This window comes from Pyrus communis, chromosome 11, assembly GCF_963583255.1.
Source record: "Pyrus communis chromosome 11, drPyrComm1.1, whole genome shotgun sequence".
In the NCBI taxonomy this organism is placed as follows: Eukaryota; Viridiplantae; Streptophyta; class Magnoliopsida; order Rosales; family Rosaceae; genus Pyrus; species Pyrus communis.
In genome coordinates, this window is record NC_084813.1 from 6,739,317 (window position 1) to 6,761,947 (window position 22,631).

At 38.8% G+C, this 22,631-nt stretch overlaps 5 protein-coding genes across 9 annotated transcripts in view; 2 read left to right on the forward strand and 3 right to left on the reverse strand.

The window, feature by feature from the left end:
• Positions 1 to 10,187: 10,187 nt before the first annotated feature.
• LOC137708950 (B3 domain-containing protein At1g49475-like) lies at positions 10,188 to 10,850 on the forward strand. The gene is made up of 3 exons (XM_068448108.1): positions 10,188 to 10,271; positions 10,356 to 10,464; positions 10,552 to 10,850. Exons 1-3 carry the CDS (start codon positions 10,188 to 10,190, stop codon positions 10,848 to 10,850), a joined length of 492 nt encoding a protein of 163 aa, XP_068304209.1.
• Positions 10,851 to 10,994: 144 nt separating this feature from the next.
• On the forward strand, positions 10,995 to 13,526 carry LOC137749178 (B3 domain-containing protein LOC_Os12g40080-like). The gene is made up of 7 exons (XM_068489292.1): positions 10,995 to 11,185; positions 11,265 to 11,547; positions 11,642 to 12,006; positions 12,155 to 12,428; positions 12,518 to 12,774; positions 12,998 to 13,292; positions 13,401 to 13,526. The coding sequence occupies exons 1-7, from the start codon at positions 11,063 to 11,065 to the stop codon at positions 13,466 to 13,468; spliced, it is 1,665 nt and encodes a 554-aa protein (XP_068345393.1). The 5' UTR covers positions 10,995 to 11,062; the 3' UTR covers positions 13,469 to 13,526.
• Positions 13,527 to 17,934: 4,408 nt separating this feature from the next.
• On the reverse strand, positions 17,935 to 18,390 carry LOC137708951 (uncharacterized). The gene has a single exon (XM_068448109.1). The coding sequence runs from the start codon at positions 18,388 to 18,390 to the stop codon at positions 17,935 to 17,937; it is 456 nt and encodes a 151-aa protein (XP_068304210.1).
• Positions 18,391 to 19,999: 1,609 nt separating this feature from the next.
• The window catches only part of LOC137708688 (disease resistance protein RPV1-like), a 56,899-nt gene continuing 54,267 nt past the window's right edge, over positions 20,000 to 22,631 (reverse strand). The window contains exons 8-15 of one of the 5 annotated variants that reach the window (XM_068447814.1): positions 21,791 to 22,168; positions 21,613 to 21,672; positions 21,431 to 21,504; positions 21,240 to 21,335; positions 21,057 to 21,152; positions 20,813 to 20,940; positions 20,440 to 20,678; positions 20,000 to 20,359 (exon numbers count right to left, since the gene is read on the reverse strand). The gene's annotated coding sequence lies outside the window, so the exon portion shown is untranslated. Of the gene's footprint in view, positions 20,360 to 20,439; positions 20,679 to 20,812; positions 20,941 to 21,056; positions 21,153 to 21,239; positions 21,336 to 21,430; positions 21,505 to 21,592; positions 21,673 to 21,790; positions 22,348 to 22,631 lie in introns of all 5 variants that reach the window. The other 4 variants (XM_068447813.1, XM_068447815.1, XM_068447812.1 and 1 more) reach the window with 4 other exon arrangements.
• LOC137708952 (protein TPR3-like) lies at positions 20,252 to 22,093 on the reverse strand. Its single transcript, XM_068448110.1, has 6 exons — positions 21,974 to 22,093; positions 21,240 to 21,335; positions 21,057 to 21,152; positions 20,813 to 20,940; positions 20,444 to 20,678; positions 20,252 to 20,359 (listed from the first exon to the last, which is right to left on the reverse strand). Exons 1-6 carry the CDS (start codon positions 22,091 to 22,093, stop codon positions 20,252 to 20,254), a joined length of 783 nt encoding a protein of 260 aa, XP_068304211.1.

Consider the following 22,631-nt stretch of genomic DNA (forward strand, 5'->3'; position numbering starts at 1 on the left):
TTAGGTCTTCAATTTCGTCCAACACTTTGGCTCCAAGCATAAGCTATCCATCCTTAGCCCAAAAGTGCTCCAAAAGGCTCCAAAATGCACTTCTTTGCTCCTTTAGCCCCATGAACCTAGAAACACACGAAAATGGCATAAAGGACTAAAATAACTAAAGAAACACAACGTAAATGCACGAGAACAAGCCAATTAAGTCGCATAAATATGTTCCTATCAGCTGTTTTTCCTTCTCTGCCTAGTTTGTGTCAGTCAACACCGAAGCAACAGAGAGATGGCTGAAGAAAAGGGGGCTGGTTCACAGATTGTTTCAGTGGCTGCTCCAATTATGGTGCAGTCAGAGAATTCAAGCTTTAATATTGGTATGGTTTTGGATGAAAAGAACTATGATTTATGGGCTCCTCTCATTCAAATTCATATTGCTGGAAGGAAGAAGATGGGATATCTTCGTGGGTCTATCAAGGCACCTAGCGAAGACGATCCTAAATATGATGATTGGTTTTCTGAAGATCAAAAACTTAAGAGCTGGCTTTTGTCTTCAATGAAGCCCGAGATTATGAAACGGTACATTCAGTTGTCTACATCGAATGCGATTTGGGACTCCTTGAAGGCAGCCTACTTTGATGAGAATGACGAGGCTAGAATTTATTCGTTGAATCAGAAGGCATCCCGTCTGCGTCAGAATGGCCGACCCTTAGCTACCTATTTTGGGGAGCTCACTGAGATCTTCCAAGAATTGGATCACTTTAATAAAGTATCCATGGAGTGTGAGAATGACATCAAAGTGTTTCAGAAATCCACTGAGAGACAACGGGTCTATGTGTTTCTTGGTGGTCTTGATGATGGGTTTGATCAGGTGTGTGGAGAAGTGCTGCGGAAGGATCCCCCACTTGGCCTGCAGGCTTCTTATGCCTATGTTCGTCGAGAAGCCGATCGAAAGGAAGCAATGAAGATAGAGGTTGACAAAGAGGAGTCTGCTGCCATGGCAGCAAGGGCCCGTGGATCATCTAGTGGGTCGAACCGAGAAGGGGTACAAAACCGGCCTGGATCAACTCGGCCGAGCCAGACAAGCCGGGATCGTCCACAAGGTAAGTGCCCACACTGTGGCCTGACGGGACACTCCAAGAGTCGTTGTTTTGAGCTGATTGGATATCCCGAGAATTGGGATAAGACCCGTGATCCTCGGTGCAACAAATCTCGAGCCTCCATTGCCGAAACAAAGAATGATTCGGATCAGATAGCGGACAAAGCATCTGCCATGATAGCTGCGGCAGGAAGTGATGGTAAGGCACTCAGTACTTCTACTTCTGTTATGAATAATACATGGATAATTGATTCCGGAGCTACTGAACATATTACTTGTGATTCTAGACATGTTCCATCACTAAAAACATCCACACAAACCGAGGTCAATGTTGCTAATGGTAATGCCGTCCCTGTTATTGGGGAAGGCGCTGTTTCCCTTTCCGATACCATGAAACTTGACACTGTTCTTGTGGTTCCCTCTCTAAATTATAATTTGTTGTCCGTTGCTCAAATAACCCTTGCCTTACATTGTTTGGTTATTTTTTGGCCCTATTTTTGTGTTTTTAAGGACATCCGGACACGAAAGACGATTGGTTATGGTATTAGAAGAGGGAAACTTTATTACTTGGAATTGATCACCAGTAGTTCTAGCTTGCTGACTCAAGCTCTCTCCATCGATGATTCTCAAGGGATTACTAATAAAGTGTCAGACATCTGGATGTGGCACCGGCGCCTTGGGCATGCTTCCTTTGGTTATCTGCATAAGTTATTTCCTAGTTTATTTGTCAAGAATGATGTTTCTCAGTTTAAGTGTGATGTTTGTGAAATGGCTAAGAGCCATCGAACCTCTTTTCCTCCCAGTTTAAATAAAAGTATCGTTCCTTTTATGATTGTGCATTCTGATGTATGGGGACCGTCAAAAGTAGCCACTCTTGGTGGTGCTCATTGGTTTGTTACTTTTATTGATGATTGTACCCGCATGACTTGGGTTATTTTGTTACAGTCAAAGAGTGAAGTTAGTTCGGCCTTCCAACGGTTTCATAAAATGATTGATGTACAATACAACAGGAATATCCAGGTTCTTCGCAGTGACAATGGGGGAGAATATGTTAATATGGAACTTCGTTCATTCTTAGAGTTGCATGGTATTGTTCATCAGACCACGTGTCCGTATACTCCTCAACAGAATGGGGTTGCAGAAAGGAAAAATCGACACTTGTTGGAAATGGTTCGTGCTTCCCTACTTGCGGCACATCTGCCGCTCAGTTATTGGGGAGAGGCACTTACGTGTGCAACTTATCTTATTAATCGCCTTCCATCTCGGACTCTCAACTTCCATACGCCATTTTAGGCGCTCACATCTCAGACTAGCAGCCCCTCGACTCCCAATCTTCCCCCACGGGTCATCGGATGTGTTGCGTTTGTTCACCTCCATCCACCTCAACGGAAGACTAAACTTGAACCTAGAGCTCTTCGTTGTGTTTTTTTGGGGTATGCTACTACCCAGAAAGGGTATCGTTGTTATCATCCTTCGAGTAAAAAGATGTTTATTACTCAGGATGTGAGTTTTTGATGCGTTACGAATGTGACACATAAATTAAACCCTCTTTTTGTCAATTGTAGTGAAGAATGTAAGTAGGGATCGTTCTGGACCGGGGATTAGGAGGGATTGTTAATCACTTGGATTTGACTCAAAAACGTAAAAATAAGTTTAAAACACTATACTAGACTCAAAGAATGCAAAACTCAAAATAAGATAGATTGTAATGACTAAACAAAATATGGGGGGGGGGGATTGAGGTTTTGACGAAATTAAACTAAAATGCACAGATTGTAATTAAGGGCAAAATGTAAATATGAATGTGATGAAAATATGGATGAATGCTAGCTAGAAGGTTCTTCTCCACACATGTTACACTTGCATACAAGATGATTTCGGTTGGTCTTTCGATGAATTATGAAACTCAACACCCCGGGTTAATTAGGTCCGCTTAAATTAACCGTCAAGTTTTCCTTAAGTTAATGAATTGGATGATTGCATGCGACAACCCAAAGCATTCCCCACAAGTTCCCTACATGAATTGCATAATAGAGATACAAGCAAGAATCATTAAGCATCATGAAAACTATAAGTGTTGACGAGGCATTCGTTACTATGAATTGCATGAAACTTATGCCAAGAATTTACTTAACGCGATTGTTTATAAGCAACCTCCACTACTTGTGAATATAAGTTCATAACTATTAGGTGAAACTCACTTATATTCTAGCGTCATATTCATGCATGAAAATTAAGCGTGCACTCTCAATAAACATATATAAATAGGTTATCAATCAAATAGTTAAACAAATTGAATCCACAACTCATGAAATTCCAACCAAAGGTAATCAATTCATATTGCAAGCGTAAACATGGTTTCGAATCACCCCCTATCTAATGGGGGATTTAGTTCCTCATACGTACAAGACAAAGAGAATTAAATTTAACCATTGAAATCGAGGAAAAGAAACACCTAAAAATTCCAACAACTCAAACTTGAATTGTATGAACGTTTAGGCACTCTTCTCCTCCTCTTTGTTGTTGTACAAGGTCTAAGCACGGGTTTGATTGCTGGAATGGATGTGTGATGATAGGGTAGTGAATTAAAGGGATGGGGAGTGGTGAAATGGAAGGGGAGAATGCTGGAATTGGAAGTGAAGGCCACGGCAAAGCTTGCTGTTTTTATGTTTGTGTTGTGGTGTGTAGAATTTCTGTGGTAATGGAGGTATGGAATGATGGAAATATGTGATGGGATTGCATGGTTTTATAGGGAGAGAATGTGAGAGAATGTGGCTGCATGATTAAGGAGGGAATGCATGTGGAATGACAGCTAGGTGGGAATGATTAAAGAGGGAATGCATGTGGAATGGCAGCTAGGTTAGTTGGTGGAAAGCTGGAATTGCAAAGGGGGGTGCACGGCTTTGAAAGGGAAAATGTGGCTGATTGTGAATGTGTTTGCATGTGAATTAAAGCTAGGGTGAATGATGATGAATGCATGTGGATTAAGGAGTGAATGGTGGCTGCAATAATGAAGTGGGAAAGCTGGAAATGCAAGGGGATGCACTGCTAGGATGTTGTTTGTGTGAAGTGTGTGTGAATGGTGGTTTTGCATGGCTTTGATGGATTGTTTGATTGGGCTAGAGGTTTTGCATGGCTCAAAGGATTGCTTGATTGGGCTAGGCCCTTTGTTTTATGTCCTAAAGTGCATACAATGCCTTCAATTTCGTCCAACACTTTGGCTCCAAGCATAAGCTATCCATTCCAAGCCCAATTTTGCTCCAAAATGCTCCAAAATGCACCTTTTTGCTTCCTTAGCCATATGAACCTAGAAACACACGAAAATGGCATAAAGGACTAAAATAACTAAAGAAACACAACGTAAATGCATGAGAACAAGCCAATTAAGTCGCATAAATATGCTCCTATCAGTTTTCACGAGAATGACATGTTCTTTGGTTCCTCCCCGTCCTCACTTCAGGGGGAGTACCACAATGATGAAGTTCTGACTCACGATAATAGGGACATGTTGAGCTTGGAGTACACGGTTTCTGGAAGAGGGCAACAGCCCACGGCACCTGGGGAAGGGCAGCAGCCCGTGCCCGTGACACCTGGAGAAGGGCAGCAGCCCGTGTTTTCTGGGTTTAGTCCTACCGAGTAGCCTACTGAGGAGCAGCCAACAAGTCAGGAAGAGGAGCAGCCCACGGGTCTCACGGGTATTGAGTTGGAAGATGAGATACAGCCGCCCAATTGCAGTGAAACAGAGCAGCAATTACAACATGTGTCACGATATACTACTTCTCATAACCAATCGTCTTCTACACCGGATGCACCTCCACTTCGTCGCCTTCCAGAGCGTATTAATAGAGGTATTCCCAAACCCACTTATGAGGCAGATCCTGAGTGTAAACACAAGTATTCCATGAGTGAGCCAAACTCTAATTCTAGAGTGAGATACCCATTAAATCATTATGTGTCTACTTGTCACCTGTCAGAATCAAATAAGTCATTTGTATATCAATTATCTACTGTATCTATTCCTAACAGTGTGCAGGAGGCGTTAGTAGATTCCCGCTGGAAAGATGCAATGAACGAGGAATTGAGATCGTTGAAAAAGAATGCTACCTGGGAAATAACTGACTTGCCAGCCGGAAAGAAAACAGTGGGATGCAAATGGGTTTATACAGTAAAATATAAAGCCGACGGAACGGTAGATCGCTTTAAAGCAAGATTGGTGGCAAAGGGGTATACACAGAAATATGGCATTGATTACACTGATACGTTCGCACCAGTGGCAAAGATCAATACAGTTCATGTTCTACTGTCCTTAGCAGCAAATCTGGATTGGCCTTTGCAACAGTTCGACGTAAAAAATGCTTTCCTCCATGGAGATCTGACTGAGGAGATTTACATGGACCTTCCACCAGGGTGCAGTGATTCAGACAGACGGAAACAAAAGGTATGTAGGCTCAAGAAATCACTGTATGGATTAAAGCAGTCTCCTAGAGCCTGGTTTGGTAGATTTACCAAGTCCATGAGGGCATTTGGGTATATACAGAGTAATTGGGATCACATGTTGTTTCTGAAACACCAGAACGGAAAGGTTACGGCTCTAATTGTGTATGTGGATGATATGGTGGTTACTGGTGATGATCCTGTTGAGCAAGCAGCCTTGAAAAGTTATTTGTCCATAGAATTTGAAATGAAAGATCTTGGTCCTTTGAAATATTTTCTTGGGATTGAAGTATCAAGATGCAAGTCCGGGATATTTCTATCACAAAGGAAGTATGTTCTTGACCTGTTGGAAGAAACCGGTATGACAGCATGTAAGCCGGTGTCTACTCCGTTGGCCGAAGGAATGAAGTTGGGTATAGATCAGAACCAAGTACCGGTTGATAAAGGGAGGTATCAAAGGTTAGTAGGAAGATTAATGTACTTGGCTCACACTAGGCCCGATTTTGCTCATGCCTTAAGTGTGATTAGTCAATATATGCACAATCCAGGAGAACAACATATGAGTGCAGTTATGAGATTTGAGTTACTTAAAGGGAAGCCCTGGTAAAGGAATTTTATTTCGGAAAAATGAGCATTTCAGAATTGAGTGCTATACGGATGCTGATTGGGCATGATCGACGGATGATAGACGCTCGACATCTGGGTATTTCACCTTTGTTGGGGGAAATCTAGTAACGTGGAGAAGCAAGAAGCAGAATGTCGTATCAAGGTCAAGTGCAGAAGCCGAATTTAGAGGCATGGCACTCGGTATTTGTGAACTCTTGTGGCTTAAGTTTCTGTTGCAAGATGTGGGTGTCAAACAAGGTCTGCCTATGAAGTTATTCTGTGACAATAAAGCTGCACGGGATATTGCTCATAATCCTGTGCAACATGATCGGACCAAGCATGTAGAGGTTGATCGGTTCTTTATTAAAGAGAAGCTAGATAATAAAGTAATTGAGGTTCCTCCCATAGGAACGGACGACCAAGTAGCAGATATTCTCACGAAGGCGGTTTCTAGTAACAAGTTCTCCAGATTTCTAGACAAGTGGGGCATGTGCAACATCTATGGACCAACTTGAGGGCGAGTGTTGACTTGTATTAGGATTCCTATAATTGTGGGATTCCTACTACAATTGGTTTCCTAGTTTAGGATGTAATTATTCTTTCCCTTATTCTTTCCCATATTTATTCTTTCCCATATCTGTATAGTGTTGTATATATACCTTGTTTTGATATGAAATAAAATGATTCATTGAAAAGCATTCTTTCTTCTGGGGGTATGGGTTCGAAGGTTTATGTGTGTGTCGATCAGAAATGGGAGATGGAAAGTGAGTTGAAGGAGATCCGAGAATGAAAGATAGTGTATGAGCTGAGAGAGGAAGAGAGAGATAGGGTGAAAGTCTGCCACATGGCAGATAGAGAGAGGAGAGAAATTTAGAGGAATTATGAAAATGGGATCTGGATTGGGTAGAAATTCTGGTTTTGCTGCTGATGTCCATGATTTGGTTTTGCCGCTGCGCAGCAAAGCTGTTTTGTTTTGTTTTGTTTTTTATTTTTTTTAAACATCCAGACCGCCGGAATCTGGGATGCGTTTAGTTCTGATTGTGTGATGCGGCGCTGCGCTGCTCGTTTGGTTCTGTCTTTACAGAATCTGCGTTTTAATTTTTTCTTAAAATACCCAAACCAAATGATGTCGGTATGACTTGGGGTTTGAAAAAAATAAATAAAACAGTGCGGTTTGTGGGAAAGTGTGGTGCTAATTAGAGACTGAGGTGGGCTGCAGGACTGGTGTCTCTAAATTTTGTGTCTCCTCAATATCTCTTTTCTAATTGCTTGACGCGTGTCTTTCAACTTAATCCTGTTAACTTTATTATTTCTTTCATTAAAAGGAGAATTTCCAAAAATCCTCTAGGCACACGCACCGCAACCCCACCGGAAAACATCTCTTTCCTCCAGTCTCACGACCGGAAAAACATCCTACTCCTCCAGTTTCACGGTTGGGAAAACATCCTCCCCCTCCAGTCTCTCTGGGCACACGAATCGACTCAATTTTAACCATCGTTCGTAGATCTGTCGGGGAAACATCCAGTCGAATCCTCCGACTGTGAGCATCTGGCCTGATTAGAAACCAGACTATCCACCCCACAACAGCGGCTAGCTAGGCCACCACCAATACCCTCATTAGAATCCAACATCCTCCTCCTCCAGTCTCTCTCACTATCATTATAATGCAAAATCCCAGCCAAAACATCCTCCTCCTTTGATGGTTAAATCCATATGAAATTATGGGAGAGAAAGAGAGAGATAGGAGATTTGGTCGACGTCTATGAATATACGGAGTTGTTGTTGACGAGGTGGGCTGGTTATGGGTTTGGGTGATTCAATGGCTATCGGTAGAACTGAAGAATTTGGCGTTTACTCTACCTTGGTATTTCTGGGTTTTTGGTTTTAATTTCCGATACAAAATAATCAAAATAATGAAATTAACAGTGTTAACCTTTTGGTAAGTTGGAAGACACGTGTCAAGTAATTAGAAAAGAGACACTAAAGAGACACAAAATTTAAAAACACCAGACCTACGGCCATTGAGGTGTGGGATTGTGGGGACCACCTGATGAAATTCAAGCACCCCACAATTTTTATTTTGAATGAAGATAATCAATTTTTATTCTGGTCTCATCTAAAAAGAAAACTATAAGAAAATAAATACAAAAAAGTTAACGTAAAATCAAATAGAAATTTACAAGACATCATTTTTATTTAAATCAGGAGAAAATATGAAATTTTATATTTCATTTGTAAATTTTCTATGCTAAGTGGCAAAGGTTTTCAATGAAAATTGACTATCCTATAAAATATGGGTGGAAGACTTGAGTGTTAAGAGAAGGAGTCTTGTCAAAATCACTATAACTTCTAAGGATATAAATTAATATTGTAACTTGATTTTGATTGTATCTATATAGGATGGGATTCTTACTTGTACACCAAGCATAAACGTTGTATAAATATAAGCTTTTGTGTTATGAATCATTCAGAGTATATTTTCTACAATTGAAAGTGAAATTTTTTTTAGTAAAGAAATTCAGTGGAAGATAACAATGCATTACAAGATGGTTGCACTGTCATGCCTAAAGATATATAATTAACGACTAATCATTGTGATTTTTTTACATGGGTACTATACCATGTTTGATCTTCAAGACCTCGGACTTATGGTGACCTCGAATTTTTTTGCATAGGTACTGCCACGTTTTCATGATATGAAACTTCATTGATAATAATTCAAATTTATTTGTTGATAGATTATGAACGAAATTAATAGTCTACTATTTAAAAGGATTTAGTTGTCTACATTTTTTTTTTAACCTTTTACACTTCCAAATTTCGCCCCTCCTTCCGACAATTCATAGCTTCATCATTGGGTGAGTATGTATAGCCACACTCTTTCTAAAAGGTTGCTACTATTAACACTCTAGCCCATCATATTCTGCACTACTTCCTATACAAATTTTCTCTTGTGTTTTTATAAATTTAAAGTACAAATACTTTTTGGAGTGTCTAAAAATAGCTCTAAGTTTGCTGCTTTATCCCATAAAAAAACCTACAAAAAAGTGGAGGCGGAACAGTATAATTATCCACTATTTCTAGCTCCTGATTTTAGCGGCTTAGTTAACATTCATAAGTATATTCACCAAAGGTGTCTATCTTGCAGAGTTTAGGTTGGCACACTCTAGCTTGCAAGACCAAAATGTGTTAATATGGAGAGCAACTTGCACAGGATGAGTTCAACGTCACATGAAGTCTCAATCTAATAATATCATGTCAAGTAGAAAAAAAACTTATATTTGGTATGACATTATTGAACTAGGACACTCGGTAGCGGTAATTCTGTTCCCAATTAATATTTCTCGTTAATAATGGGGGATTTGGATATGGTAAGACGTTATTGTACTAGGACGCCTCGGTAATCCTGTTCCCAAGACGCCTCGGTAATCCTGTTCCCAATTAATATTTCTCATTAATATGAAGGATTTGGATTTGGATTTGGTAGTTAGAGTCAGAGTATACATGTACAGACACATCGATGCATTCATGTACCACTGCACTACAATGACTTCAAGAACAAGCATTAAGTTGTGAACTGAATTAATAACGATTGAGTTGGCGGACTGAGCATTTAATTCTTCAAGCTCTTAATTAGTTTGCCAGTCTACCTTCTTCTTGCTAGTCCATAAACTGGAGCTGGGGTGAGTGATCTGCTGACAACTCTAAGGCTTTGAAGCAGATCTTCAAGCTTTTTATAAGCTTCAAAAAATGGCTTCTTTTCACCGGAAAATTCATGACTTCTCTTCAAAAACACATCTTAAAGCTCCCCATTTTCTAATAGTTATTCCGAAGTCTATTTGTACACAGACCAAACTTGTGAGTATCTCTCTCTCTCTCTCTCTCTCTAACCGTAGTCTTTACCTGCTTACATTTATGCTTGTACTCGTATTTAATGTCCGTGCTTGATTTTGGAGATTAGTTTGAAACAAAAAACGAAATGGTTACCAATCGTTCCTTGCTTTTTTTAGTTCTCACAATTTAGCTTTTAAGTTGTTAGTTTTTGGTTTTATGAAAGCTGAAAATGAAATGGTTATCAAACGGCACCAAAGTATTTAACCCCTCTCACAATGAAGAGTCTGACTTAATGGGATTTGATGCAGTTAATGTACCCATATATTTCATAGCCACAAAGATCAGATAATTTTTTTCACTATACGAACAGTTTGGTGACAAGTTCTGTGTTGTGCAGAGGATTCCAAACAAATTTTTTAGGAAATATGGAGATGATCTTTCGAATCCAGTATTTCTTAAGCTTCCCACTGGTTCAGAATGGAAAATAGAACTCAGAATATGGGAGGGTGAGGTCTGGTTCGGCGAGGGTTGACCAAAGTTCTCGAAGTTTTACTCTCTAGACTGCTGTCATTCGTTAGTTTTCGGATATGAAGGGAATTCAACATTCCGCGTTCGTGTATTTGACAAGGATTTCACAGAGATCAACTATCCATTGACAATGCCCGAGATGGAAGAAACCGATCAAGATGATGATTCCAACAGTAGTTCTTGGGATGGTGATGACGACTCTGATTGTGTTGAAGTCTTGGACAACATCATGTCCCGCTCAAGAAAAATAAGGGAAAAATTTTCATTGTCATGTCCTCGGCCTCATAAGAAGCACAGAACAAGTTCAACTGGTAAAACCAGACACCAAAAAAATACTCTAATTACATTAGGAAATGATGTTTGAGAAAATAAAATCTAAATCAGAAATAAAAATTGAACATTAATACGCAACATATGTTTCGCTTCCAATTTTTTACCTTACTGTGCTTTCTGCCATTCTGTTCTAACTTGTAATATCCTACCGTGTCTTTTACATGCAAAGCTGAGTTTGCATCCAAAAGACACGGCGAAGGCACGTCCAGCACTCCAAAACGTGCTCAAACAGTTCTTGGGAGGATGCATGCGTCGAATGCAAGAGGAAAAGCTGCTGTAGCTCTTCGGAGAGCTACAGCTTTCAAATCTGACAACCCTTCTTTCATAGTTCCCATGAAGCGTACTTATATCAATGGACATTCTGTGGTAAGTTCTCTATAGACAACCATCCTGGACCGTCAAACTTGTTTGCTTATCGTCTTTTCCTTCATTTGATTATATTCAGTGGCTGCCTTCAAAATTGTGTATCCACATGAGACGTCTTGGTAAGCATTCTGGTGCCGTTACCCTTCGGGTTTTTGATGGGAGAACTTGGTCTGTTGAAATGAAATGTGAAAAGGCAACCAGACCAAAACTCAGATTGCAGTATGGTTGGACTGAATTTGTAAGAGGCAATAATTTGGAAGTTGGTGATGTGTGCGTACTTGTGTTGATCGATGACACTAAACTTGTGTTTGAAGTTGTCATTTTTCGCGCCACAGAAACTGCACACACATTCTCACCACCAGGTACGTTGTCTTTTAATTTCTGAACTGATTAATTGATGGAAGTGCCATAGAGATTAACTACCCATCACGTTCATCTTTTGTGATGTGCCTGCAGATGTTGACGGGGAACAAACAATTTCCCAAATGGAAGAAACTGATGAAGATGAGGATTCCATTGAAATCTTGGACGAATTTCCAACATGCCCGAAAACAAAGAAGAAATCACCAATAGCACCACAGTCTCACAAGAAAAACAGAACATGTTCAGTTAGCACAGCAGAAAACCACATAAAGAAATTTGGTGGCTCGTCTTTGACTAAAAAAATAATGAACCGAAGAACTCTTCAAGTTCTTAGGAAGATGAACCCAGTTATGGCACATGGTACAAATAGAGCCCTCCAGAGAGCAAGGGCTTTCAAATCTGAATACCCTTCTTGCACAGTTGTTATGAGTCCCTCGTATATCCATGCACATTATGTGGTAAGCTTTTTATAGAGAGACATAATGTACAAGTTCTGCTAATTTTATGTCTACATATATGTGCGTGTTAGTTTTGAAACTGAAAATTAAGCTCAAGCAAATTACAACGCAAATCCTCTCCAAATTACCTGATTCTCTTTCTTTTCAGTATTTGGGAGCCAAGTTTACCAAGGAACACTTTCTTAAGTGGAATTATCATCAAGTAATCCTTCGTGTTTCGGATGGAAGAACTTGGCCTGTCAAATTAAGCAAACGTCAGAAAAACATGGTCCGGCTCCAGAATGGTTGGATTACATTTGTGCAAGACAATCATTTGGAAATTGGTGATGTGTGTGTATTTGCGTTGATTAACAACATCAAAGGTTTAATGGATGTTGTTATTTTCCGCACTATAGAAGCTGCACGTTGCAACTTGTCACAAGGTAAGTTGTCTATTAATTTCTGAACTGATTAGTTGATGGAATTGCCGTAGAGATACCTGTCACCTTAATCTTTTGCGATGTGCATGCAGACGTTGATGGTGAAAAAACAATGTCCCAAACTGAGGAAACTGATGAAGATGATGATCGTGTTGAAATCTTGGACGATTCTCCACCATGCCTGAAAACAAAGAAAAATCCACCAATTGCAACACAGCCTCACAAGAAAAACAGAGCAGGTTCCATTAGCACTTCAGAAAACCACATGAAGACATTTGGTGGCTCGTCTTGGACTAAAGAATTAGTAAAACGAAGACCTGATCAGGTTCCTAGGATGATGAATCCACTTATGGAAAGCGGAACAAATAGAGCTCTTCAGAGAGCAAGGGCTTTCAAATCTGAATACCCTTGTTAAACGGTTGTTATGCATCCCTCGTATATCCAGGCAAATACTTTGGATTGAAAACTATTAAGCTAGAGAGACAGATCATGTACAACTTCTGCTAGTATGAATTGAAAACTATTAAGCTAAAAAAAATTACGTTCTAAATACACCAAAAATTTAGTCTTACCTGCTTCTCTTTCTATTTCAGAATTTGGAAGCTAAGTTTGCCCGGGAACATCTTCTAAACAGGACTCATGATAATGTGATTCTTCGTGTTTCTGGTGGAAGAACTTGGCCTGTCAAATTACACCAATATAGCAAAACTGTAATGAAATTCCAGACTGGCTGGATGACATTTGTGCAAGACAATGGTCTGGAAATCGGTGATGTGTGTGTTTTCATGTTGATCAATAATACCGAACATTTAATTGATGTAGTCATTTTCCGCAGTAGAGAAACTGCTGATTGCACCTTTCCACCAGGTGAGCAAGTTTTCTGATGGTTGTAAGTTTCTTTATGCTCCATTAGGTCTGTCATCTGCATAACTTATACGCGTGTTATTCTTCTCCGTTTTTCTGTCTTTGTTTTAGGGAAAGCTCAATCAATTTCCAAGGACCAGTTCAAGTCAAAAAATAAGAAAGTAGCCGGATGGATGTAGTTGTTGAAGCTGAGTATTTCACCACGAATACTACCAAACATGAATCTGAATATTGAAGTAAGAGGAAAAAAGGCCTGCAACTTTAAGGATGTCCATGTCCTCCACTTGTTATTTTGATCACCCTCATAAAGGGCATCATCCTAAGAACCTCTTTGGTTGTTATGAATTTCAACTTCATCTTGAACACTACATTTTGGATGTCATAGTTATGAGATATGTTGTCTTTGTGCTTAACCTTAACTTAGGTGAAACGAGTTCCCTGCCACCCTGGACACGCGAGCCACTTATACAAGGCAATGTAACGAGTCTTGCACATTACCTTGAGTGACCATAGGCATCATGGTGGCAGTAAACTTGTTTCATGATAGTCTCTATCCAACAATCAATATTCCGTACACTATAATTTTCATCTTGTCTTACTTGAGTGTGTACCATTCTGGTTAGTTATTACTTGTTCGTGGTAAGGAATTAACACATTCTTCTGCATAATGGATTACTCTTAGTTACCGTCCATGAAAAAGAAAGAACCTCTAACAGAATGACATAACAGGAGAGACATGAAATGCTTTTTTTTCCCCTCAAAGTGATCGAACTCAGTAGCATACATGGAAAAACATCTCAAGTTCAAATGATGGGTCGGTAGATGGGAAAATATGTATCAACCCAGCGCATCTCCACATCACCTGAAAATATCAAAATAATCAACTTAGAGGCTGCGAAACAACTGTGTCTATGATAAATAACCAAAAAACAACAACTAAGGGAACAATTGAAGGATTTTCAAAGCAAATAATACTCAACATACTTAATAGCTACCTTTTGGATAAAGCACTCAAATGGCAATTCCCAAATGGCAGGTATGTCTGATACTGAGCACGACGGTTCAAGATATTAGTCACAGTTAATTTATCAAACAAGTGGCGTGCACCATTCCCACGATGTAGGGGTGATTGTGCAGGTGATAAAGCTTAGTTGATACTAGGAGTTCTTGGGTTAGCAGTTAGAGTTCAAAGTTTGGAGTGCTCCCTATTTCTTACCTTATATTTCCTTTGGACTTTCTTGTTGGAACCTGAGTTATTGTAAATGTTGTTAATTTTAGTCTCAGTATTTCACTTATTTTCCTTGCACCTCCTACAGTAGACCATATGTCTGGATCGGAGCGTGACAACAAATGACTTGTAAGTCCTTAGGCCAATTTCACCATGCATTAATGTATGAAAGTCGATCGCACGAGAGCAACCATTCATAGCAGCACTCTTCTAGGTAACCCATACTAACTCAGTACATGGAGCAAGATCTACTCCTTCGACCTTAAGATTAAATGAACTATTAATAGAACAGTGGTTAGTCGAACAAATTCAATACAATTGGATATTTTGACTTTAAGCTAAGCACTATATTGCTAAAAAAAAAGTGCCCATATTGTTGTGAATGTAAGAAAAAGGAGTTTGCACTATCCACTGCTCATTTTGCTAAATGAGAGGACTAGAATCTATTCATTTCAAGTAAGTAAAAATCAGAACTGGAAGATCGAGATATCGGATATTGAAAAGTGATTAAATTGCCATCTTAACAATCAATTTAAACTATGTACACCTACATGTATCACATTCGTTCTTAGATAAAAATGAAGCTGCTGATGAGATAATCGATTCCTTGTTTATGGCAATTATTACTTAAACTTCTCGTGCATACCAGCTTTCAATACTCAACAACATATGGAAATAAGGCCCGATCCAGTAATCTGGAGAGAAGAGGATCCCTGAACCCTTAAAACTCACAAACATCTTTTGGCAAGATAAAATGAGTCAAATTGCCAAAGCACAAAAGAAAAAAAATAATGTATTGGGACAATTATTTAAAAACAAATTCCAAACCTTTTGTACAATGCAAGATGGTCTGGGGTTATTGAATTGGCTTTGTTGTGGCCCAATGTCACCTGGAAAAAAAACCGTCAATGAGAAGTATCCAATTTTTTTTTTCTTTACTATGCTCAATCATGTGGATGAGCACCGTACTGCTATAATGATGAAAATTATTTGTCAAATTGTTTACCATTTTATCAGAAAATCTTGATATACAAAAAAAAAAAAAAAAAACTTGTATGGAATGACGATCCTTTAAAATCAATGACCATATTCAGTAAATAATTGAATGTAAAACAATAGACAAAACAATAGACAAAACCATTTTAACATAATAGATGTAACTTGTAGACATGTTGCCGCCTAATAACATACTATTAGATTCGATTGAATACCATTTTCTCGGGATCTAGAGCTCGGTGACGATTCCCTCCTTATTTTGCATCTTGTTGATTGAGATTGTAACCCTAGAAACCAAAATCAAACAAACATATATAGAAACATATATTAGAACTTACACGAATCGGAAAGGATTTTGAAGATTCGGAATGTTATGAAGAGAGGAAAACATGATGAAACAGATATGAGAATTTACTGCGCTGCTCCAATAGCTGTAGCTGCTCCATTTGTATCTGTTGTTGCTTCCTTGCCTTCATTCCACGACAACATGGCGAAAACGTGTTCAGAAAAATAAAAATGCCCAAACAACAAGTTTCTTTTTTCCTGAAAAGATATTTCTAAAATAACAAAATCCAAATACAACATAATGAAGGAACCTCAATGTAAGCTGCAGCAGCCTCCGAATGCTTCTCAGTTGCCCTTGCAATGAAAGTGTCTCAACGACAGACCATTTAAAGAGGAATCCTGCAACGACAGACCATTCAAATCTAAGGTTTACTCTCCAGAAAATTATTCAAAACATATACTGTAAAATATTCGCAACAAAATCTTAAAAAAAAAAAAATACATAACATACTATCAAATCATGTCATCTCGGTGAACGAAATATATGAAATGAAAAAAAAGTACATTCTCATATCACAAAAACAGTCTTTCGTCATCAAACAATTTTTTTTTTTTTTAGTACATCAAATTTTTTTCATCCCAGTCATACCTAAAGTGTTAATTTTGGAATAATTTCATACATACGTTAGTCAAACTGTTAATTTTCCCGTTAAGTGATGATGTGGCTCCCATGTGGACAATGACTGGGCGCCATATGTCATTAAAAATATTAAAATAATTAATTAAATAAAAGTTAAAAATAAAAAAACCCATCCCTTCTCCCCCCCCCAGGCGCCAAAAACCCAGAAGAAGAAGAAGAAGAAGGAGGAGGAATAACAAAAAAAAGAGAAAAAGAAAAACCGAAGAAGGAAGAAGAAGAAGAGGAAAAAAAAAAAAAAAAAAAAAACCGAATCTACAACCTAGAAGAAGAAGAAGAAGGAGCAGGAAGAAGTCTTCTCCCCCCCGTCCCCAACCCAAAAGAAGAAGAAGAAGAAGAAGAAGAAAAAAAAAAAAATCGAATCTGCAACCCAGAAGAAGAAGATGAATTAAAAAAAAAATAAATAGTAGCCCTAACCCAATTCGTCCTCCCCCCTATGACCGTAAATAGAAGCCCAGACCATGAACTCCATATTTTTGGGATTTTCAGTGTGGGTGAATTTCGAAAATACTTTGAGATGGGAAGTTTGAGTTTGAGATGATTTTTGGACTGGTTTTGTGGTAAATCTCCATTAATCTGGAAATGATGAACTGGTTTTTTTCTTTTCCTTCTTCTTCTTCTGGGTTCTTGTTCTTCTTGTTCTTCTGGGTTGGGGGCACGGGGGGAGAAGGGTTGGGTGTGCGGGGAGGGTGGGTATAGGTTGCAGAGTAGAGAAGGGAGGGTGGTGGTGCAGGTGCAGAAGAGAGAAGGGAGGGAATGAGTGGGGTTGCAGAAAAGGGAAGGGAGGGAGCGGGTGCGGGGAAGGCAAAGAGGTGGGTGATGGGAGGTTGGGCACAGGTGGGAATTGGGGAAGATGAAGGTTTTTTATTTTATTTTATTTTATTTATACATATATATTTTTTTATTATATTTATTTATTTATTTTATAAATAATTTATTTTTAATTTCCACGACAATGACACATGACGCCCAGTCATTGTCCACATGGGCGCCACATCACAGTTAACGGGAGACTTAACAGTTTGACTAACGGATGTATGAGACTGTCCCAAAATTTACACTTTAGGTATGATTCTGGGATGAAAAAAATTTCATGTACTAAATGTTGAAAACCACGAAACATGAGGGTAGTCAACAATCTTTTACCCTTTTTTTTTTGAAAAAAAAAAACATGAAATGATTGCAAAACCTTATACAAATTAGATCTTTCTACAATCACATCAATGCCTAAGGGTTTTTTTTTTTTTTTTTTTTTTTTTTTTTTTTTTTTGAAGAACTGGAAATATTATAGAACAAGGGCCAAAGCCAAACGAACAAAGAAGCCCACAGAAAGCAAGCTACAAAGAAAGCATCAAACAACAAGCAGAAGAGAAGGGTACAAAAGCATACGACGCTGCACCTAGTGCAAAGGTGTCGCCCCTCCATTACCAAAACAAAAATTAAGGGGGACAGGGTAACCCATCTTTGTTCAGAATATGGACTAGCGAAGATGGAGGGTGATTAACCCAAGTTATACCGTACATCTCCGGACTACTCAACGCCAACCGATGCACCGCTATATTGGCCGATCTTGGAACCCAAGACCAGCGACAGTCCTGAAAGGAATCCCTCAGCCGCCAAGCTTTTGTAAGGATGGGGAAAGCCTCCCAGCTGCCCGAAGAAGAAACATTTACTAAGTTATAGATATTCTCCTTCGAGTCGGACTCAACAATTATCCTGTCCAACCCCAACGAAATAGCCAGATCACAACCAAGCAAAATCGCAGTAGCTTCCACTGCCGCAACATTTGGCGCATTAATCTGCAATCTTTTAGCAGCCACAAAACTTCCCTCATGATTCCTAACCACAACTCCAGCATAGCCAGCCACATTTAGAACCCGCAACCCAACTCGCATCGACATTCAATTTCATGAAAGAGGGGCCAGGAGGGGACCAACAAGCTGAAGGGACAATGCCTAAGGTTTTGCAACCAAAGCTACAGAGCATCCGTTTAGGACTTCATAAAACCACACCCAGTCAATGTCATTCCATTATATCGCGCAGCCTTTTAAAACTTTGCCTTTGTCCATGTTCGTATTCTCATTCACCGCATAATTGTTATACATACAGACATACTTATAATATATACATTACACACACACACACAAAGATATTATTTATTACATCCTAATTTTTCTTTACTTTCATTTTTGTTCCGTTCCTTTCATTGTATAAACTTAATTATACTAATTCTTTATAATTTTAGCAAGATTCTAAAAAACGCAAGGTGTTAATCACTTTCACTGCATGCATACACAAAATTCAATTTTTCATTCTAAAAATGAAACGAAAGCACATTTGTCAATCAATGTAATTCACAAGTAAATAAAAAAAATAGAATAGATTTGCGATTTCTACGATGATAAAGATTCCAGCTGTCCCTCGTAACACGTGTGAGTACTCAGCTAAGAGGTAAATAAGGTTAATTTGGGAACATACTGTTCAACATTAGAAAAAGTAGGGAATAACAGAAAAAGCGAAGGGCATTTTCTTGAAAACACTGTTAATGAACAGTGTTTTCACTTCAGTTTTACTATAGAGTAATTTGCATTTCATTTAGTCACATAAACATATTTGATTTTATTATTTTAATGCTATTCTTAAAACAGCAATAGACGACCCGCCAATAATAAAAAAATAAAAAACTTTTGGTCAACCGAATTATTTTTTTGGGCCAATAACCCATATTTAAATATTATAATTATAGTCACAAAAAGTTTGTACAACTGTTTAATTTAGAAAAACTAATTATATTTGAACAAAGAAAGAATATATAGTAAAATTATTTTAATTATCTTTAGAAAAAAAGAAAAATCTGAATGGAAAATTTTCTTTCAACATGATTTTTTTTCTCTGGTAGGGTATGCGAAGAAAAACCCTAGAGAAAACCCACAGCCACAGCCACAAAACCCCTATCATCGGTTTGATTTTTCATACATTTTTTTTTTTAGTACAGCGGTATATTTTACATTAAGAGGAGGGGAAAATCGGCCAAGCCACACAAAGGGCAAGCTAATGTGCTATCAAATTCGTCATCCATGAAATTCGAACCTAAGTCTTCTCACTTGTAAGTAAAGGTCAATGGCGAGTTCCTTGTGGTCACTAAGTCCAGTCATTTCTTGGTTTTCAATACTCAAGACTCCATTTCCTTGTTCATAACTCATTCCCACTTTCCCTAAATTTTTCTGTTCTCTTAACTTTATTTCTACATTGATTTGAAGGACTTCATTGTGATCCTTGCGTGTGCTTTTGGCCAACTTCGTCTGACGACAGACTTTTAAGCGTCTCTTATTCGCTATTAAGCGCAGTTGGATCATTGAAAATTGATTCTTCTCCAGATGCCGACGGGACTTCAAATTCATTCTCATCACCCTTTGAATTGTAGAAAACCAGAAAACAGTAAATCCTTGTTCAGCAGCACTTGTGCCTGTGAAAATTGATTTTACATCATGGAGTTGGCATAACTCAGTGAATTGAGGTTCTGATCTTCATTCATTATATAGGCTAATAAAGCCTCAATTTACAAGTTGACTTTGTATACAGAATATACATATACGGAAGGAATTCTAACAGATATGATTTGTGCAGGATATCAGTCAAAGGGGTTACAAACAAACAGGGATTACAGCAGGCAGTGATCACAGACAATCAGGAAGCAATCGATCAGAGTAATTATCGTCTATCAGACCCATCGTAAGAAAGATGATTCTCAATTGTTCACAACAACCGCATTCCATCTGCATTTGCCAAAACTTTAATCCCATTCTCATTGGCAGAAGCAGCCAAGAGAGTGCCATCCTTGTTGAGGCGGATACGAGGGCTTGCCTAGGAATTAGGAGGGGTAAAGAAGATGAGCAGCTTGGTATTTAAGATTCTATTATTTAATTTACTTGAAGGAAACGAACCTACTGGGAGGCCTCCATCAGCATCAGCAGTTATCAGAAGTTGAATATTGTCCATGTCCCAAAATTTAATAGAAAAATCATCACCAGCAGCCAAAAACCGGTCTTTAGTAGTATTGAATTGCACAACACCAAAAGAACGCTTGCGAAAGCCTTGATAGGTCCTCTTCACAGCCCCTTCACTTTCATTCCATTCAACAATATATGACTCACCGTCTTTACTTGTCCCACATGAAAATAGCCTGCAAACCACCACCAAAGAAAAACAACGAAAAGAAATAAATAACTATATAGTTTGCCCATCCAGCAAAAGGAAAAAGGAAACTCTGAGCTAACAGCAAAAGGAAAAAGGAAACTCTGAGCTAAGTATACTAACCTTGTACCATCAGCACCGTAAGCCATGGTTGTGCACCAGCGACCAGGCGCATCATAATCAACTCGAGATCCCAAATTGTCATACTCCCAAGCCTTTATCTTTCCATCCAGTGCTATTGAAAAAATAAACTGAAGCATAGCAGCAAACAATGAGCACGAAAAGACAAGGACAGATGGGCACCAGAGACAGAAACACAAGGTGTAATTAGTAAGAAAGAAAAAATAAAAATAAAATGCCACAACACCTGAATGTTTTCCTTATAATGTGGGCAGACAGAATAAACTGGAGCCTCATGACCTTCAAAAGTATATTGTTTTGCACCGGTTGTAGCATCCCACACCTAAATTTATGAAGGAAATCAGCAAGGAACAGAAAACGCTCTTCCAATGGCAATGAGACAAGCAAACATGTTAGGCAACTAACGAACCTTGATGGTCTTGTCATCCCCACAGGTAATCACACAAAGCTGCTCATTGGGATGGGAGAATGCCAGATCATTTACTCCACCAACATGTGCATCAATCTACGACAGTAATTTCAGAGTCACCATTAATACAGAAAACTAAGAGACAACCAAAAAAAGGTGTAAAAATTTGAAACAGCATCTTCTGTATATACCTCTAGGTGCTCTCGTACGTCATCACCCCTATGATAAGACTATATTTGAACAATGTGCCTCGAGTAAGCAATACCTATACTTGTATTGTAAATGATACAATAATTAGGATCTAATTCAATCCTCAAAAATTTATGAAGCCATATCACATTTGCCACAGTTACCTAAGTATGCTCAAGCTTACCAAATAAAGCACCATCAGGGCTCCGAATCACATGGTTAACAGACACACCAGGATCCTTAACTACAGCAGCCAGTTTCACAAAGACAAATTTACTTTTCAGTCAACCAACTCATACATCCACAAAGAAACAGTGCACACAATTTTTAAGTCACATGAACAAGTATAGAAAGGGAAAGACCTGCAGGAGCATTGAGCATGAACTAAGATCCCATACTTTGAAGTTCCTTACAACTAGTCGCTCCCTAGATCCAACTTCCCGCAGGCCTATGTCCCCCACATTGGTACCAAATGAAGCATCACATAGAGAACAATCAACAGTCAATTATGAATAGTCTCTTTGAAGTTTCCCTCATCGAGAAACTGCAAGATCAGGAACACAAGCTCCATACTCAGAGACAACATCTTGACCGCCCCCTGTTTGATTCCAAGAAGCGGGTTGTTTGCAGGTGATGGTACCCGCGCACAGTTCGGTTGTCCACATGGGTGATCCACATAAAGCGTTTTTATTAATGGATTTGGACTTGGGCTTTTACAAAGCCCGTGCTGCCAATTTAAGCTTCAATTTACAGGAGGAGAATTAGTTCTTTCTCAGCAGAACCAGAAAGGTCATAATTTGCACAAATAATAGTTCCTGGTGTGTGGAAACTTCTGACACTGGTCACGAACCAAAAAAAAAATCCTGACACCAGACGCTGGAATCAAGCAGTGATGTACAACTGTCACCAGGCCCCTGTGCTATGTAGCAATGAACCATATACTAAATTAAGATTCAGGCACATGATTTAGACATTGCAACAATATTAATGACTTCTTTTTGTTTCCACAGAATTCAAGCCATAACCACCTTTTTATAGCCACATAGACAATGTATGTAAACGATAAACTCATTAGCTAGTGCTATCAACTTGATGAAATTGTCATTTGAGTGCAACGGAAGACAAAAGAACTCATTCCATATGTGGAAAAATTAAAGCAAGACCAGTATTTGCAACATCCATAAGTTACGATGAAGTGCACAT

Bases quoted from the DNA above. Each gene is read 5' to 3' on its own strand.
- LOC137708951 (XM_068448109.1), bottom strand. From the start codon at position 18,390: ATGCGAGTTGGGTTGCGGGTTCTAAATGTGGCTGGCTATGCTGGAGTT.
- LOC137708952 (XM_068448110.1), bottom strand. From the start codon at position 22,093: ATGTGGACAACCGAACTGTGCGCGGGTACCATCACCTGCAAACAACCC. The intron at 21,336-21,973 runs GTTTCTCGATGA...TTACTGTCGTAG, and splicing joins CTTGTGTTCCTGATCTTGCA to ATTGATGCACATGTTGGTGG. The intron at 20,941-21,056 runs GTGTTGTGGCAT...GCTATGCTTCAG, and splicing joins ATTATAAGGAAAACATTCAG to TTTATTTTTTCAATAGCACT.
- LOC137708950 (XM_068448108.1), top strand. From the start codon at position 10,188: ATGAAATGGTTATCAAACGGCACCAAAGTATTTAACCCCTCTCACAAT. The intron at 10,272-10,355 runs GTACCCATATAT...TGTGTTGTGCAG, and splicing joins TGGGATTTGATGCAGTTAAT to AGGATTCCAAACAAATTTTT. The intron at 10,465-10,551 runs GTGAGGTCTGGT...TCGGATATGAAG, and splicing joins AGAACTCAGAATATGGGAGG to GGAATTCAACATTCCGCGTT.
- LOC137749178 (XM_068489292.1), top strand. From the start codon at position 11,063: ATGCATGCGTCGAATGCAAGAGGAAAAGCTGCTGTAGCTCTTCGGAGA. The intron at 11,548-11,641 runs GTACGTTGTCTT...ATGTGCCTGCAG, and splicing joins ACACACATTCTCACCACCAG to ATGTTGACGGGGAACAAACA. The intron at 12,429-12,517 runs GTAAGTTGTCTA...ATGTGCATGCAG, and splicing joins ACGTTGCAACTTGTCACAAG to ACGTTGATGGTGAAAAAACA.